At 34.8% G+C, this 18,692-nt stretch overlaps 1 protein-coding gene across 1 annotated transcript; it reads left to right on the plus strand.

Annotated features, from left to right (window-relative positions):
- Positions 1-468: 468 nt before the first annotated feature.
- LOC144443203 (histamine H2 receptor-like) lies at positions 469-16,184 on the plus strand. Its single transcript, XM_078132596.1, has 3 exons — positions 469-594; positions 2,207-2,442; positions 15,248-16,184. Exons 1-3 carry the CDS (start codon positions 469-471, stop codon positions 16,182-16,184), a joined length of 1,299 nt encoding a protein of 432 aa, XP_077988722.1.
- The last annotated feature ends 2,508 nt before the right edge of the window (positions 16,185-18,692 follow it).

Below are 18,692 nucleotides of genomic sequence, written 5' to 3' on the forward strand. Positions count from 1 at the left end.
AGAGCTTATTAACCTTGCTGTCAGATGACCATAGCTTAATGATTAGCAGTCAGTTTTATAACCTTTCAGATAAATTCAAATTGCCAAGTTAAAAAGAAAATTTCAATATAAGTATGACATTCACCCTTATCACAAGATACAAAACTAAATGAGAGATGATTGAACCAGGCTAACGTTATCGCTTTGTACGCTCATTTACAGGTTCACTCTTTGATATACTAGTAATATCCAATCCCGAAGAAAACCGAAGGGTAAAAACAAGTATTCCGAAGAAAGCCGAATAATTGGAAACTGAAACGAGAGCGGCGGTGATTGGAGGATGTGTATTATACGATAATGAGTGATCACTGCGTTCAAGAAGCTAGCTGAGTCTACAGTAAATGGTGTGTTACAGTAGTTGGTGTGTTCTGAGAGACGACTCCGGAATATATAGTTTATACTGAGGGATATCATGCCGTAAAGGCTAAAATGAATAACTCGCATCATATTGAAGATTCGTTTAATCTATCTGCACCACCACCCAGGACATATCTTATTGCTCAAGCTGTCTTTTTATCTCTCGTGATTGTCATGACAGTACTAGGTAACATTGCGGTAAGACAACTACTATATTATAGGCATGCCATTTCAATTTTTACTCGCTGTAGAAGATCAGTTGTTTTTTCCTCGCAAACAATGCCACATACATCTTGTAACCAAAATTTGCGTTCTGAATTCAGTTTCAGTAATTCCTTCAGACTGTTACGTTTAGCTAAAACAAGCAGCGAATCTTAGACTTTGGATCGGTTTATTTTTACCGGCAGGTTAGGAAAACTCGTCATTATAGTCACACAGTACGGACGTACGTGAGTATTCGTCAACTTCCCCTGCTAACTCACTTTCGTTGGGGTTTACTGACTAAAGTCTATTAAATGAAAAGTAGACGGCAGTTACACTATGTAACATATAATACACTACTAAATATACGACTCCTTGTGGTAGCAATCCATCAGTAAGTATTTAGATGAAACTAGTGAAATCTTAAATTATTATCATGTATTAGGCTTAAAGACCTTCAAGCGTGGTTGGTGTACAAACAAATGAAAGATGAATACTTAAAATTCTATGTAAGAAATTGAATTTAAAATCCTTCAAATGTTATTAAGGGTCTTAGTGCCAAATCTGCTAAAGGTAGAACTACCCAAGCTGTGCTCAATGAATATAAATTGAATACATCTCGTAAACATACTTGATCGGTTGTCGAAATTTTAAACAGGCTCCTAATGATGGAGTGTTTTGGAGGATAAACGAATCATAATGTTATATGATGTTATAAAACCATTAATAGTAACGTAGGAATAATGTATGTATGTATGTATGTATGTATGTATGTATGTATGTATGTATGTATGTATGTATGTATGTATGTGTGTATGTGTGTATGTATGTATGTATGTATGTATGTATGTATGTATGTATGTGTGTATGTATGTATGTATGTGTGTGTGTGCGTGCGTGCGTACGAACATACGTATTTACGTATGTATGTATGTATGTATGTATGTATGTATGTATGTATGTGTGTGTGTGTGTGTGTGTGTGTGTGTGTGTTAGATTCTGAATTTCATTTATTTTATTTAAAGATAAAAAAGATAAAATTGAAAACTGAGGACAAGAAATACCATCCTAAAAATTAAGACTATACACAATAGGATATAAAGTGCGCATGAATTGATGATGATGATGATGATGATGATGATGATGATGATGATGATGATGATGATGATGATAGTTATTGGTTACTGATCCGTTAGTGATAGGTATTGATTAGCTGAATATCAATAAGCCATTCTTATGATATCTGATGTTTCGTCATATGTTATGATATTTCCCTGTTTCTTAACACAACATTTCAACATTTTATGCAAGTCTGAAAAAAGAATCCACCGTGCATGATGAAGTGGTTAGGAGTGGGATACATAGAATGTAAAGTGAATAATGAATGTATGTATGCATGCGTCTGTCTGTTTGTCTGTCTGTCTGTCTGTCTGTCTGTCTGTCTGTCTGCCTGTCTGTCTGTCTGTCTGTCTGTCTGTCTGTCTGTCTGTCTGTCTGTCTGTCTGTCTGTCTGTCTGTCTGTCTGTCTGTCTGTCTGTCTGTCTGTGCGTGACGTGCGAGTCCAAAATGCAATCTGAAAAAAAATTACAAGCTGCTCTCCTCTTTATAGGTATGCTACGTCATCCATCGTACACGTAGTGTTGGCACGGTAACTGGGATGAGTATAACTTCACTGGCGATTGCGGATCTTTTACGAGGTCTTCTGGTTCTACCTTTCGTACTTATAACGTCATGTCTGGATGGAGAGTGGGTCTTCACTTCTGTTTGGTGCTCTATCAGTGGATTTTGTTATACTCTATTCAGTAGTGCCAGTGTTATGACTCTTGGAGCGGTCTCAATAGACAGGTAAGGATTATCTTTGTACACCACCAAATGTATTCCTGGTTATAGTTTAACCAACAAAATGTTTAAATATTCGAAATATATCAAAATAGTATAAAAGTACCTTTAGTACCATGTCAAGTAGAGATACAAGAATACAAGTCAGTGGACGTTTTCTACATTCATGTGGTCTTTGTCATATTTATTGCTCGGTACAAATGTTACTTGTGTACCCATAGTAACATATACCAAAAAAAACACTATTAATGACACATTGATACCAGAGTTGGGTGGAGTATAGAGATCTGACTTGTATGCACTATTGACATCTCTAAAAGCTATTTAAGTCACTACACGTACCTATCAAATATGCAGCGTCGTTATCACGTGGAAACATTGGTTCCAGTCATGCGTAACGTCGAATTTTTATCTAATGTGAAAAACATTCCATTGATGATTTGTTTACTTGGCACTAACAAGACATTGACCCATGATTAGCTTGTCAATATCCCAAATAAATGTGGAAAAACAAAAATGTATCCTAAATAAAACTACAACAATACACAATAAAAATCATTAAAAGTTGACATTTTGTAAAGGTACACTAAGAATTTTCATAAAATTTATGTTGCTTGTAATCATATTTTTGTCAGTGAAGTATTTCATGATTTGTGTTTATGCATCAAATAGTTAGATTGATGACGATAACTTTGACGTCAGGTACAGAATGATCGATAATATATACATATGCAAGTGTGCTAAGTGTGTACATTTTGTGTACGAGTGCTATTTAAAGTGTGTAAATTGTGTGTACACGTCGAAAACCATTCCTGTACTTACTAATTTTTCACGCAGTGACCAAGTATGTTCTTTTATTTGTTTATGTTTGCATTGTTTGTATTATGACAAGTACTTGCCCTTAGCGTCATGTATCCTGGTCAGTGTCTTCCAAAAATGACAATATAATTACAGATATCAGTTTGACTTTGAAGTGGTCGTGTGACGTGTCAAATGCGAATGTTGACACTTTCTTAGGGCACGAGCTGATATAAGGGACCGGTCAGTTTCTTCGGCGGGGGGGGGCGGTGGATTGGTAGGGGGTTCACCCAGTTTTTGAAATTGGCGGGGGGGGGGGGTCATGCTGTTTTGAATATTGTGGATGGGGGGGGGGTCATTGTGTTTTGGATTGTGATGGAAGAAAAACATTTTTTTTTTACAATGGCATATAGCCTCGTCTGAAATGGGGTACATGTAAATATTTGTTCTTGTCCATGTTTCTGACATGAATTCTTTAATATTCTTTAATATTACTTATTAGTTCATATACATATACATGTATTACCTTGCTACCACAGTAGTTACAGAATATGTCATGTAAATGCTTGGCTCACAATCAATGCTTCACTTATATTGCACTTTGGGGCAAAAGTGAACTTGAAGGTTTCGTAATGGTAATCTTCATAGATAGTTTATAAAAGAAGTTAATCTAAATTCTACTCGTCAGTATGAACTTGTCAGAAGGGATTAATACACTTTCTATTTTGGACGCTACATGTTATTGACACTAAAAATCACCACATCTCATCAGATTCCAGTTTCTATTATACACAAGGTATGACCACCTAAAGTTCTCTACATAACGGTGACTTTACCTTACATGCAATATTAATGTTACAGGCCCATTTTTATGTGGTATGGGAAACTCATTTAAAACTTACATTTACGTTAGGTTTTTGGGGAAAACCCAAAGGACTCCCTCACCCCCAAAACTTTTCTTAAATATTTTCACCCAATTCTAATATTGTCTTTTAAAGATGTGAAATGATAGTCTAAAATTGCCTTAAACTCCAAATCTCCCCGACCAATGATACTACCATTACATGTACTGACCTTTACTATAATGATGCCATTTAACTTTTTAAGAACATATTTCAACCATATGTAAGTTATAAAGAATAATTTCTGATACTTGATGGCGCTGTCTTGTAAAGCATGGATTAAGTTATTGCTTGAAAGGGTCTGAATAGCCTAAATATTGGCTTTAAGAGTAAACCTCCTCCAGGACTTCTAGAGGGAGACCCCTTGGACCCCCCCCCCCCGCATGAGAGTAAAAAAACCTCCAGGGCTTCTAGAGGAACACCATCCCCACATTAGGTGTTCACATCCCAGTTTCAAGCTCTTCTCCTACCTCTTACTGTCAAGATGCTATCAAACTATATTTCAAAAATATTTCAACCATATGTAGTTGCTTTTTACATGTTGGTGCTGTCTTGTAAAGCTTGGAAAATATTTTCTGAAAATGTCTGAATAGTCTCAAAATTGACTTTTCAGAGTTAAAAACCTCCTGGGCTTCTAGGGGGAGACCCCTAGGACCCCATAATAGATGTACATATTCCCTTCTCAAGCTTTTCCCTACCTTTCACTATCAACATGCTATTAAACTCCTTTTGGAATATATTTACCCTGTGTAGCCAATAATTATAATTATGATAGTGCTAGCCCGGGATCTTATAAAGTAGATGCAAGACAGTCAAGCAGTTCACACTATTAAAAAATACCTGTCATATGAATATTATATATATGGGGGGGGGTCATCATGTTTTAGAATGAAGTGATAGTGGGAGGTGGGGTCAGTCTGTTTTGGTTTAACAGATGGGGGGGGGGGGGTCATTGACTTTTCGTAGGCCCGATTTAAGAATCTACCGCCCCCAGGCTGGAGAAACTGACCGGTCCCTAACGTACAAACGTAAAGCTTCTGCATTTTTTTTACAATGAGTAAGGATATTAATGTCGATGTCAAATATCGTTGTCCATGGCTGTTTACGTCTAGTACCGTCATTGAGCTTAGATTTCATAGTCTAATCTTTACTAATTGTCTGTCGACGAACGAGGTTATACAGATGTTTACTGCAGCCATAAATTATTGTCTTGTTTTTCATACATAATTTAACAAGAATGGAATTTAATTTTAAAATGACAAGCGAATTTAAGGATGTGCATAACTCAGGGAATAAGCGAGGAAATACATTCAGTACACGTCATAAAGTTATGGCTGTAGAGTTACAGATTAAACTAATCATAAAATAATACAATTTTACGTCTGGTTGTATTACAGAAGTAACAAGCATATACATTTAATGTGACTATTTGTAAATTTAAACGATGTAATGTTGGTATAGAATAATAGTTTGGAACAAACCAAGACGTCGTTATTCGTCAATCAGGGCCGAAATAACAAAGATTGTTACTTTAAACACAGTACGTGTTAATAAAATGATTACCCTTTTGGCACGAGAGTTGCTTTGGCTTTGATGCTTAACAAAACTACTGTAAAAATCGTTAATGGCGTGATGGAGCTACTAAAATCTACACTTCCTTGCCTCTACAGACATTTACCGTTACTTAACGATGATCGTACTTAATTCTACGTTATTGATAGTAACACCTATATGACGTACGTCTGTAAGTGAGTACATGTTGAAACTTTAACACTCTGACTGACTTAGAAATGACAATTAAAGTCAGAAGGAAACTTTGAACAACATAAGCTTATTCCATTATAAAATTTCCCGAATTAAAGCAATAAATGATAATTTTCACTCAGATACACATTGGGTTGTCACTTGACAATTAGTGACGTCATTTTTCTTCTAATCCCTGTTCCGCCGTAGAGTACGTCGGTTTAAAAAAAAAGGATTTGACCAGAATGAAGAAATATAGGATTGGTCGGGTCGTCAGAAACATAGAATTAAGTATGATTGTCTATACATTTCTTGATGATCACAAGTACCTAAAGATACTAGTAGTTTGGCGACAATCGTATACGTAGTGGTGGTCTATTCAAGAAGAAAAACTAATAACTATGTTATATCAAAATAAAGTGTTTTCTTTAGGGGTGGCAAGTCGTATCATTATTAAATGTATCTGAGTTCGTAGGACTTGAGCTTGTCATACTGACGCGTATTGAGACTATTACAATATATAGATCTCTTATCACACGCGGATCTGTAACAGTATGAAAATACGTTAATGTTAATGTTGTCTCAGTCATATGAAAGAAAACATTGTATTGCAAAATAAGACCACAAATTCATTACAAATTATCAAATGTGTCGAGATAGTAGATCATTTATCGTTGACTACAGGCCATACACGATTGTACTTGACTCAATAATAATGGAATTCGTGCCAGCATACATAGTCAATTTAACGTTAAGACTATCAACTCCGCGTCATCACAGAGAATTAATTATTTAAGAAAGGAATTTAGTACTCGGTCGAATGACTCGAGGGTTAAGACTGGCAAAGAGTGTACAGTAATACAACTACAAACGTTGGTGATCTCGTTGTAATATAGATGAATATTTCCCAGAATGCATCAACACTGATTCTCTTCAGCTCGTCAAGAAAATCGAAATGTCGCATTTTGTAATTGCACAGAAATAAGAAGACGACAGGATGTGTGGCAAGGGGCTATGGATAATTCACTTGTATTTGTAGTCCATAAATAAGGATGTTAAGTGAAGTTGAAATCCAGAGAGATTACAGTCTGGTGCTGAAAAATGGATTCTGTGATATGTGTGAAATGATAGAGTAGGCCTATAGATCAGAAATGCCAGCGTGTAATTTCACTGACATATCCCACTTCTATATATATGACAGCTATACATATTGTAGTATATATATAAACAGGTGTCGGGTTTTGTCTGACAGTGTACACTTGAGGTTTCTGGGGAGGGTGTAAGATAAGATAAGATTAGTTAATTGCCTTGGGCTAGGAAACAAACTAAATAAACAATATATACTTGATTATTTCCATAAAATGTATGTTTTGCATGAATCTATCAAACGGTCTGGGAATCGGTTATTTCAAACTCAGACTTTATGGGTGTGTGATACAATGGTTTCCCTAACAACACAGATTGGGTTTTTCTCTCAAAACCTATCCTCGAGATTTTGTACTACAATGGGTTCACTCGTATCCCTTAATGTTATAAAAAAACACCAAAAGGGCGTCAATGATATAATCATCCACTATCTATCTATCTGTCTGTCTGTCTGTCTGTCTGTCTGTCTGTCTGTCTGTCTGTCTGTCTGTCTGTCTGTCTGTCTGTCTGTCTGTCTGTCTGTCTGTCTATCTATCTGTCTGTCTGTCTGTCTGTCTGTCTGTCTGTCTGTCTGTCTGTCTGTCTGTCTGTCTGTTTGTCTGACTGTCTGTCTGTCTGTCTGTCTGTTATATATATATATATATATATATATATATATATATATATATATATATATATATATATATATATATATATATATATATATATATATATATATATATATATATATATATATATATATATATATATATATATATATGACTCAAACACACTTTGCACTGTTGATATTTAGCAGCGTGAAGTATAAGGCTTATGTATACAAAATTATGTTTAATAAATTGACATTCCTTAACACTAATAGAATGATTACTATGATTGATGGAACGTTCATGTAGTGGAGTACAAATTGTTTGTTGATTATGTCTACAATCTAACATAATGTATTACGAAATCGAACCAACATAGTTATAATAATGATCTGAGTTTGTTTCGTTCGATTTCTGTCACTTTTGTACAATTTCTGTCGATATTTACTAACCTTCATATAACCTTAATGAGTACCTCATAAGCCAATAATAGTTGCCATCTTTTTATTATATTTTTTTTACTATTTATCATCACATATTATAAGTTCTATATCATGGTCATTATTTGTATTCTGTATGGTAGTCATTATTTGTATTCTGTATGGTGGTCATTATTTGCATTCTGTGTCATGGTCATTATTTGTATTCTGTATCATGGTCATTATTTGTATTCTGTATAGTAGTCGTTATTTGCATTCTGTGTCATGGTCATTATTTGTATTCTGTATCATGGTCATTATTTGTATTCTGTATGGTAGTCATTATTTGTATTCTGTATGGTGGTCATTATTTGTATTCTGTATCATGGTCATTATTTGTATTCTATATCATGGTCATTATTTGTATTCTATATCATGGTCATTATTTGTATTCTGTATCATGGTCATTATTTGTGTTCTGTATCATGGTCATTATTTGTATCCTGTATGGTGGTCATTATTTGTATTCTGTATCATGGTCATTATTTGTATTCTGTATCATGGTCATTATTTGTATTCTGTATGGTGGTCATTATTTGTATTCTGTATGGTGGACATTATTTGTATTCTGTATGGTAGTCATTATTTGTATTCTGTATCATGGTCATTATTTGTATTCTGTATCATGGTCATTATTTGTATTCTGTATCTTGGTCATTATTTGTATTCTGTATCATGGTCATTATTTGTATTCTGTATGGTGGTCATTATTTGTATTCTGTATGGTAGTCATTATTTGTATTCTGTATCATGGCCATTATTTGTATTCTGTATCATGGTCATTATTTGTATTCTTTATCATGGTCATTATTTGTATTCTGTATCATGGTCATTATTTGTATTCTGTATCATGGTCATTATTTGTATTCTGTATGGTGGTCATTATTTGTATTGTGTATCATGGTCATTATTTGTATTCTGTATCATGGTCATTATTTGTATTCTGTATCATGGTCATTATTTGTATTCTGTATCATGGTCATTATTTGTATTCTGTATGTTGGTCATTATTTGTATTCTGTATGGTGGTCATTATTTGTATTCTGTATGGTGGTCATTATTTGTATTCTGTATGGTGGTCATTATTTGTATTCTGTATCATGGTCATTATTTGTATTCTGTATGGTGGTCATTATTTGTATTCTGTATGGTGGTCATTATTTGTATTCTGTATGGTAGTCATTATTTGTATTCTGTATCATGGTCATTATTTGTATTCTGTATGGTGGTCATTATTTGTATTCTGTATCATGGACATTATTTGTATTGTGTATCATGGTCATTATTTGTATTGTGTATCATGGTCATTATTTGTATTCTGTATCATGGTCATTATTTGTATTCTGTATGGTGGTCATTATTTGTATTCTGTATGGTGGACATTATTTGTATTCTGTATGGTGGTCATTATTTGTATTCTGTATGGTGGTCATTATTTGTATTCTGTATGGTGGTCATTATTTGTATTCTGTATCATTGTCATTATTTGTATTCTGTATCATGGTCATCATTTGTATTGTGTATCATGGTCATTATTTGTATTCTGTATCATGGTCATTATTTGTTTTCTGTATCATGGTCATTATTTGTATTCTGTATCATGGTCATTATTTGTATTCTTTATCATGGTCATCATTTGTATTCTGTATCATTGTCATTATTTGTATTCTGTATCATGGTCATTATTTGTATTCTGTATCATGGTCATTATTTGTATTCTGTATCATGGTCATTATTTGTATTCTGCATCATGGTCATTATTTGTATTCTGTATCTTGGTCATTATTTGTATTCTGTATCATGGTCATTATTTGTATTCTGTATCATGGTCATTACTTATATTCTGTATCTTGGTCATTATTTATCGAGACATCTCATTATTATTTTTCTCACTGTAAATGTGCATATATTGTGTAATTTTTCTTCATTGAGTCAAACTTGATTAGTTGTTTTGTCAACTATTGTTGTCTTTGTTTCCACGTCTGTTCAAAGGTATTTTGTTGTTTACCGAGTTTGTAATAGTTTTACAGTTGTATAATTTTTAATCTAGTGAAAATAATGTATTATTATGATATTAATATTCAAACCATTTCTAATAAAGAAAGATGTTTCAGATAAACAACAATAAAATCTGTCAACAAATTATCAAGAGCTTGGCGGGATTTGCCCTAGTCAGAAATATTATACACACTACGTATAGGTTAATATGGATAATATATATTATCATTGGTGACATTTTACAACCAGTTTTCTTCATAAATTTGAATCGTTAACCGTAATGTGAACTATGGGTGATTTCCATGTAAGTAGTTATCAAGTATTGGAACGGTTTCCATCTTCGTGACGTCACCAATTCAATTGCAACATCGATCCATAATGATTATCCTTGTACAGTGCAGTCCCTGGGGATATGATCTTTATTCCAAATACACAATAAATGTAATTACTATCAAATTACACGTTAGGTGTGCACATAGCGATCGACTTGAACCGTAACGGCATGTACATACGACATACAATGGCGCCACATATTGGTACTCAGTTTTGTACCTCTACCGTTCAAGGACAGGTTGTTACGGTAATTGGTGCTCTCAGAATTAATTGTGGCGGGGGGGGGGGGATTATTTGAAATCTAAATTTATTCTGTCATCAAACAGTAATGTATCTTGGAAGTTTACGTTGTAATGTAACATTTGACAATCGACTGAAGTGTTACTGGGCCACGTGTAAATAAATATTACAATTTGCAGATCTCAGCACAAAGAGGTGAAGTTGATGGAAAAGTCGTTACATATACATAGTTCAGCTTTAAGTATGGTTGTGCGTTGAAATTCCTCCAATAATGGTAACAACAGTTAGATCAAACAAGTTCCTGACATTGGTGCTATTCTTTGCTTAGATTTTGGCACCATCTAGTAAGGACTAGCTAGTTGTTTGTGCACCTCAGTATTGGAGCAGAGTTTATATTGAAAAGGGAATCTGAAAATATTTGTTGAATCACCTAGGCATTGTACATGTATTTGGAAGAAACCATAAATACACCGTATAAAACAGGTAAAACTGCACAGTATTCGTTGTGACTTATTCAGTAATAACCCGTGATTTTCAATCTCAAATCATAACCCAATAAACAAGGGGAATTTTGTTTGGTCGTCAGTGTGCAATGATGGTACCAAACATAATCATGTATTCAACTTTGAACTGAAGTGTTTACGTCAAAATGTCTACAGAAGTGGCAATACATATTATGTAATATAGTACGAACTACACCACGTGTTATCTCCATGTATCAATAGGACAGTGTCGATAAGAGAACAACATCCATCGGCATTCACCATCTCTTATATATATCTCATATAAAAAGAAGAAACACAAATATGTAGTAAATAACTTTTGCTTTTGGGAATAAACAAACAACTTTGATCAAATGTCAAACCTATTCTTAGTTAAAATCAAGAAAAAAAGGTTACCTTACAAATTTTCGAAATAAAGAGGTTACCTTACAGATTTTCGAAATAAAGAGGTTACTTTACAAATTTTCGAAATAAAGAGGTTACCTTATAATTTTCGAAATAAAGAGGTTACCTTACAAATTTTCGAAATAAAGAGGTTACCTTACAAATTTTCGAAATAAAGAGGTTACCTTACAAATTTTCGAAGTAATGAGGTCAATATGATATCAAATTTAATCCATTTTAGAATCTAATATGGCCGAATACTCTGTGGCAAAATATTAAGTGTCGATTTTCTTGAAAACAATCCAATGAACGCCAAAATGACGAGGAATAAACTTTCATATGGCAAGCTTTGATGTGATTTGAAAAAAAAACGTGGTCACGAAACATGATTCCCTAGGCACATTCTAGCTTTCTACACAGCTCACAACACAATTCTAAATACTGACATGTTTTATGGGACAAATAATTCCCCTAGTCCGTTCCGATTTATTTGTATAACTCATTAGGCGCGATGTGGATACTCAAGAGTTCCATTAACCGATGTATCCATACTAACACCGGGGGGCATCATCAGTAAAAGTCGTGGGTTTAGCACGGTCGTCAGAACTCACACCCACATTGTTTAGCTAGGTACACTATCAAAATTATATTCCTTTATATTCACAGTCTTTTTTATATTGATCCAGACTGTGTGAGGACACTTTGATAGCCCTAAAGTTAGCCTTGTGAGACTTATTGGTCGAAACACTTGACCCTCCAGTAGAACGACGTACCTTTTATGAGTCCCAAGGTTTAGGCGTCGTGTACGATAAATGTATCGAATGTAAAGACCAGATTTATATCATTGGGACTTGAAAAATCACAGATATAGAGCTACGGCTACATTTCTTGCATAAATCATGAAATTGCAAGACTATACCCTTCCGTAAGAGTATAGTCTTGCAATTTCATGATTTATGCAAGAAATGTAGCTCTATATCTGTGATTCGTCAAGTCCCAATGAAAGTTAGTTGTCAAAAATGTTGTTCAAATGTCCGCCTCCTATTCTCAGCACAGGAAAGCTTGCCATCCCCGACTTCACTCGGCTTTCGTGATCCCCTAGTACGCGGGATATGCACACCCGTTTCCACGGCAAATAATAAACGAAATTCAAACCGACGCCATTTTTTCTAAGCAATAGTACTCGGAAATAGTGAAAATGACAGTTCTTGTTTGGCTATGAGATAGGTCATATAGATAATATCTTTATTTTTATTTCTGCTATTTTGTTATCACCATTCAAGTACTAGTTATACCAAAGGCTGTCACAGAGGGACTGGCCGCTGCTAGCGCTGGTTTCGTGAAATACATGTTTTTGAATTCGCTCGAACGTGGAAGTGTTTAATGGAGTGTTCCATTAAAGTTGTTTGTTTTTCAACTAATTTTCCCCGTTCCAATGCGAAATCAGATTTCACTTTCGAGAATTTGCAATATCGACATCGTGCCACTTTTACATTTTTAGATTTCCAGACTGTGGCGATTGTGATCTTTTGAAGCCACCACATTTGAAATGTCGCCTGTTGTCTCGTTGTGATTAGCGGGTTGTTCATCATTTCCATCACTCGTACCTGGCTTACTAGCTGGAGAAAAGAAATGAGTTATATATCGTTTACTCAGACTGGAATCAGTTATTCGCCGCTGTGTAGGTACTTGGTCAAACTGTCATGATTTGTGGAGAGACCTTGAAGTAAAATCTTTCAAATCACCAAACCGGGGTAGTCAATGAAAAAAACTACAGAAAAAGGGCAAATTATGTAGGAATCAATGGCTTGCCGACATAGTCATGTCCAAATACAAACGTATCAAATTTGAGTACACTGCTCACGTGAATGGTCGTCCATTGTTATCTAAAGGAAGTGTCAATCAAATCTAACGTCAACAACTTTGTCTGTCTTAACTTCACATTGGAGTCAGAGTATATGTTAGTCAGAGTCTACACACTGCGACGTATAAATTACTTGCAAGTGTGACGTTCAAAATTACCGGTAAAATGTCGGTAAATGTGAAATTTCACCGTTTATATACCAGTGAATTTAGAATGTCACCTGCTGAATGCCGATATTTATGATTTCACTGGCATTGGCACAGTTTTCACTGGCAACTTCCTAGGCTGCTCGGACTATCGAACAAAGTAAAAACAACATTTTCAATTTTGAAATAGTGAAGAGATGGTATGATGTTTAATGTAGGCGAAATCTCCAGCATGATTGCCATGCCCATAGCAACAGGCAAATCATACAGTTGTGCTACAACGCCATTAGCGCTATTTTTACCTCCCGTAAGGGTACGGGAGGTATTAAAAGGGGGATGTCTGTCTGTATGTCTGTCATGCGTCCGTCCGTCCGTGTGTGTGTGTGTGTGTGTGTGTGTGTCTGTCTGTCTGTCTGTCTGTCTGTCTGTCTGTCTGTCTGTCTGTCTGTCTGTGTCACCATTTTCTTAAAAACGGCTGGCCGGCTGATTAGTTTTTGAGCGAGATCTGTTCGTGTTAATTAGGGAAATTTGCATATCAATGACATCAACTAATTAAGCAATATCTTAGGACTGCATACTTCAATTTCAATATAATTTAGTATATTCGTTAAACATAACAACATACATTTGTCCAACAAAATTTGTTGATGTACCTTACAGCGTTAATGAATAATTTGCATAATTAATTATTTTCGGTAATTAGGCTATATCTTAAGAATACATACTTCAATTTCAATATAATTCAGTACACATGTTGACCATAACAATCACATATGTCCTGTACAGCTTTTTATGTACCTTTCAGTGTTAATGAATAATTTACATAATTAATGATTCTTGGTAATTAGGCTATATCGTACGACTGCATACTTCAATTTCAATACAATTCAGTACATACATTATCCATAACGTATTGTGTATGTCCTATAAACTTAGTTGATGTACCTTACAGTGTTAATGAATAATTTGCATAATTCATGATTTTCGGTAATTAAGATTCATCATATGAATGCATACTTGAATTTCAATATCATTTAGTACATACGTTAACCATAACAAAGTGGATATGTCCTATAAAATTTGTCGATATCGCTTACAGTTTTCATGAAATATTTGCATAATTAATGATTTTAGGTAACTAGGATGTATCTTAAAAATGCAAACTTCAAATTTTGTATAATATGATACATATATCAACCATAATAATACGCACCTGTCCTATGAAGATTGTTGCTACAACATTTACGATATTCAGTAATTACGCAGTATCACACACTCTTCAAATTTCGTATAATTTCGGACATACATTAACCTATTAAAAAAGCACGCTTGTCAAAAAAAGCCTGTTACCATAGTTTTTTAGTTTAATGAGTTATTTGCATAATAAGTGATTCCCTTACGGGGGGCATTCAGTTTAAATCTGGTTATACTAAGTATGTCTGCCTAAGCCTGAGTGTGAGTTAGAGTGTGTGTATGTATGTATGTATGTATGTATGTATGTATGTATGTATGTAATAAAGACAAAACAGACTGAATGTAACAAAAGACACGACGTCCTCTCGCGCAGTGCATATTTAACTGGAAAATCGACTATTGAGAGCATAGTATTGTGTTGTAGTAGTCTCAAACGGAAAATCTATCAAGAGTTGCCTGTCTTGATTTACCAGTAAATATTCTCTTTTTTACAGATACATCGCCATAGTAATGCCATTGAAGTATACTACTATAGTTACTACGTTTAGAGCATCTGTTCTATTATTGGGTCTCTGGACACTATCCGTCATCAACGCATCCTGCCCACTGTTTGGATGGTCAAGATACGTGTTCCTTCCATCAAACTGTATATGTGTACCAGACTGGACTATGGACCGTTCTTATGCTGTTTTCTATCTAACAACATCATTCCTAATACCTTTCATAGTTCTCGTTTTTTGTTACTACCGAATTTTTCAAGTCGCTCGTCAGCAATCTCGAAGAGTTACCTCTCTAGAGGTAACGAGTGAGGTACCAACTGCCGGATGTTCACATCACGGGGATACTTCGGCCATGGGGTCAAAACGGAAAAAGTCTAAACCCAAACAGCTTAATATGAGAAAAGAGAAAAAAGCAGCTGTTACTTTGTTCTTCGTGATGGGAGTATTTGTGATTTGTGTAACTCCTTACTGTATTATTTATCTGCTCATTTCATATCACCCAAGTAATTCCCTCCTTTTAGCATTTGCGATTGCATCGATGGTGTCATTTGCTAATTCTGCAGCCAATCCATTGATATATGGAATTCTTAATAGGAAATTTAGACAATGTTTCCTGGACGTACTGCGATGTACTTGTTGCCCTAAACCACCACCAACGATGGCAACGGAGATTCACTCGGGAGATCACCCTACTGCAAGTATAAGTTTACGACGTAACCGTCTGGTCCCTCGAGACAGTGGTTACATCACAACTAGTACGTTAACACAATCAACCAGTCACCATGCTAATCGTCGTCCAGGAGATGTTTTCTCAATCTCTATCGCAGCTACAAGCAGTATGCTATCGGCACTTGGAGGAGTCGGCGGCAACATTAAGGAAATAGGTAAAATAGCCGGAGGACATCTTCCACCTATTGAGGATGTAGTGTAGATGGAAAAACACTGCACGATTGTACTTAATACAACAACAGAGAGACTTATAATCGAACGAATACCAGCTGTAAAAGACAGGGTGATCATAGAGATTGACTAACAACATGGTGTGAGGAAACGATTCATCAACCGAATTTACATTTCTATGTTCATCTGTAACATATTTATAGTGACTGTAAAGGAGACAACCCATGTTTAAGGGTTATAAGGAAAGTAATATTTGACATATATATATATATATATATATATATATATGCACTATCATCCATGTACAAACAAGTATATTACATTCACTATAATATCAAAAACATTTACTTAAATACCAAAAACTGAATTATGTTGAATTGTATTTTTCAAAGGGAGGGTTAGGGTATTATTGACAAGAATCACTCATATTTGTGATGAAAATTAATATTTTCATAAATTTTGAAATCTAATCAGAAGTATGATCTGAAATGTAAACGTAAAGTATGTGTAACTCTGCTATAATATTTATGAAGTAGAAATACACACGGAATGGAAATAATTTCATATGAACGAATTTGACAATTGTACATAAACACACACATTGCGATGGAAAGAGTTCGTTGAATAAAGGGGGGAACGCCAATCCAGGAAACAGAGGCGACTTGAATATATTTCTGTCTCCCATGATGCAACAGCCAATAGCAAAGATACCATATGAAGATCACCTTAGTGTTACTCTGAAATTGCAAATAATTGTAGGTGATGTAAATAATGAAATGACTCTCCAGAACCCATAGTTCATGAAAATGTCTTGATTTCCTGGTGTGGCATTCCCCTTTAATGATTTAATGTGCGAAGAGGAAAACTATAATTCTTTGTTGGGATAAGTCTGATATTTTCTTCAGCGAACATGCCTTTACTCAGTTATTACGTATACCTATGGGTATAGTAACAGGGCTGTATTCTTGCTACACGTGTCACGTGAATATAGTGACAAGGCTGTCTTATCAGTTTAGTAACAGGGCTGTACCAACACATTGTTGTTTACAAAAATGTATAAATGTATACACTGCCATTAATAACATCATTAGTGAACGCTTCATCAGGATAAGCTACTGATAGTTCAAGTAATGTGACCGTAGAGAAGATTAATTCGATAAGGACAACGTTGTTTACGGATTCGGGTCTTTATTTTTAAATGTCACGTTAGGATTTGACCTTTGTCCTAATGACTTCTAAGAACTCATTACCGTGCTATGGCAGTATGTAATTTATTGAGATGACTCCCTGTAATAGAATACTTTTATAACACTTACATATTCGTGGTGTATTCCAAGAAATCATAATCGATGTAAATTACTTGTCAGGATTTGATTACCATTACCACAGGGTAAGGATTCTTATTTGTCAACAGGAAACTAAGACAGTTTTCTTGGAATTTACACTCAAATTGCGTTTGGATTCGAAATTGGAATAACCGCTTTAAAACAAAACAGGAAATGGTTTGCCCTGACCGAAATAAAATGAGAACGCGCTTTTCAGTGTAGAAAGGTTACTGAGAGCGTTGTAACATAAAGCTACATGGCAATGTATAATGCAATTTATCAAAATTACATTCGGTATTTTCGGGCCTAACCGTAAGTCTAAATATTCTCACTTGCTTTAAATTGTCATTGTGAATTGATAGAATTCATAAAATCATTGACTCCTTCTAATTTAGGTCGATGGAGGATATCATATGTGTATAGAAAGTTAAGATAGTCATATATACACTCACATTTTAATCCATGTCACAATGGTCGGCTGTCAGCGGCAACGAACGACCCCAACGTAATATTATACTCAGTAAAATCAGCCCTTCTCTCAGTACATATGTTCCTAATTGTATAAAAACTACTACAACATGCAATTACAATCTTCGAACCCTTACAACGTTGAAATTATGCTCATTTGCAAATCAGAATAGTTTTACCAACTCGTCATTTACTTGTGATCTGAAATCCCAAAATAAAAACCTGCTTTAATTGTGTAATACACTAAAGTCGATGAATAGCAGGTCGTATTCGATGTTCAGTTCGTAATTTTGAAATTAAATTTGAAGCGCGAAAGCGATTAAAAAGTATGAAAAGTTCATTTTTCATCGATTTGCATTTAACATTTGCATTCAATTACATTATTAATTTCACAATTTTAATTTTACAACACTTTGAGTGAAATGTATCTTTAAATCTTCATTTTCAATTAATATAATGACCACTGGATTTGAGTTATCAAGTCAAGAAAGTTCAATCCCACATAAGATACGCGGAAACATGAAAACCGACGTATTCCACCTAAACATTGTAATGGAATTTAATGTAAAAAGTGGTATGACTTGTGTATGGTCTACAGTCTTTAGAGAGATGTTAAGTAACATGCACATTGCCTTTAAAGGGCCAGATCTCAGTAGTTAATAAGCCCACTAGGGAGAATTGCGTGGGTGAGTAATTATCTACCAAGGACGTTACATCTCTGGAGTAATTACCCCGCTAGTGACCGT

Source organism: Glandiceps talaboti, chromosome 12, assembly GCF_964340395.1.
Source record: "Glandiceps talaboti chromosome 12, keGlaTala1.1, whole genome shotgun sequence".
Classification (NCBI taxonomy): domain Eukaryota; kingdom Metazoa; phylum Hemichordata; class Enteropneusta; family Spengelidae; genus Glandiceps; species Glandiceps talaboti.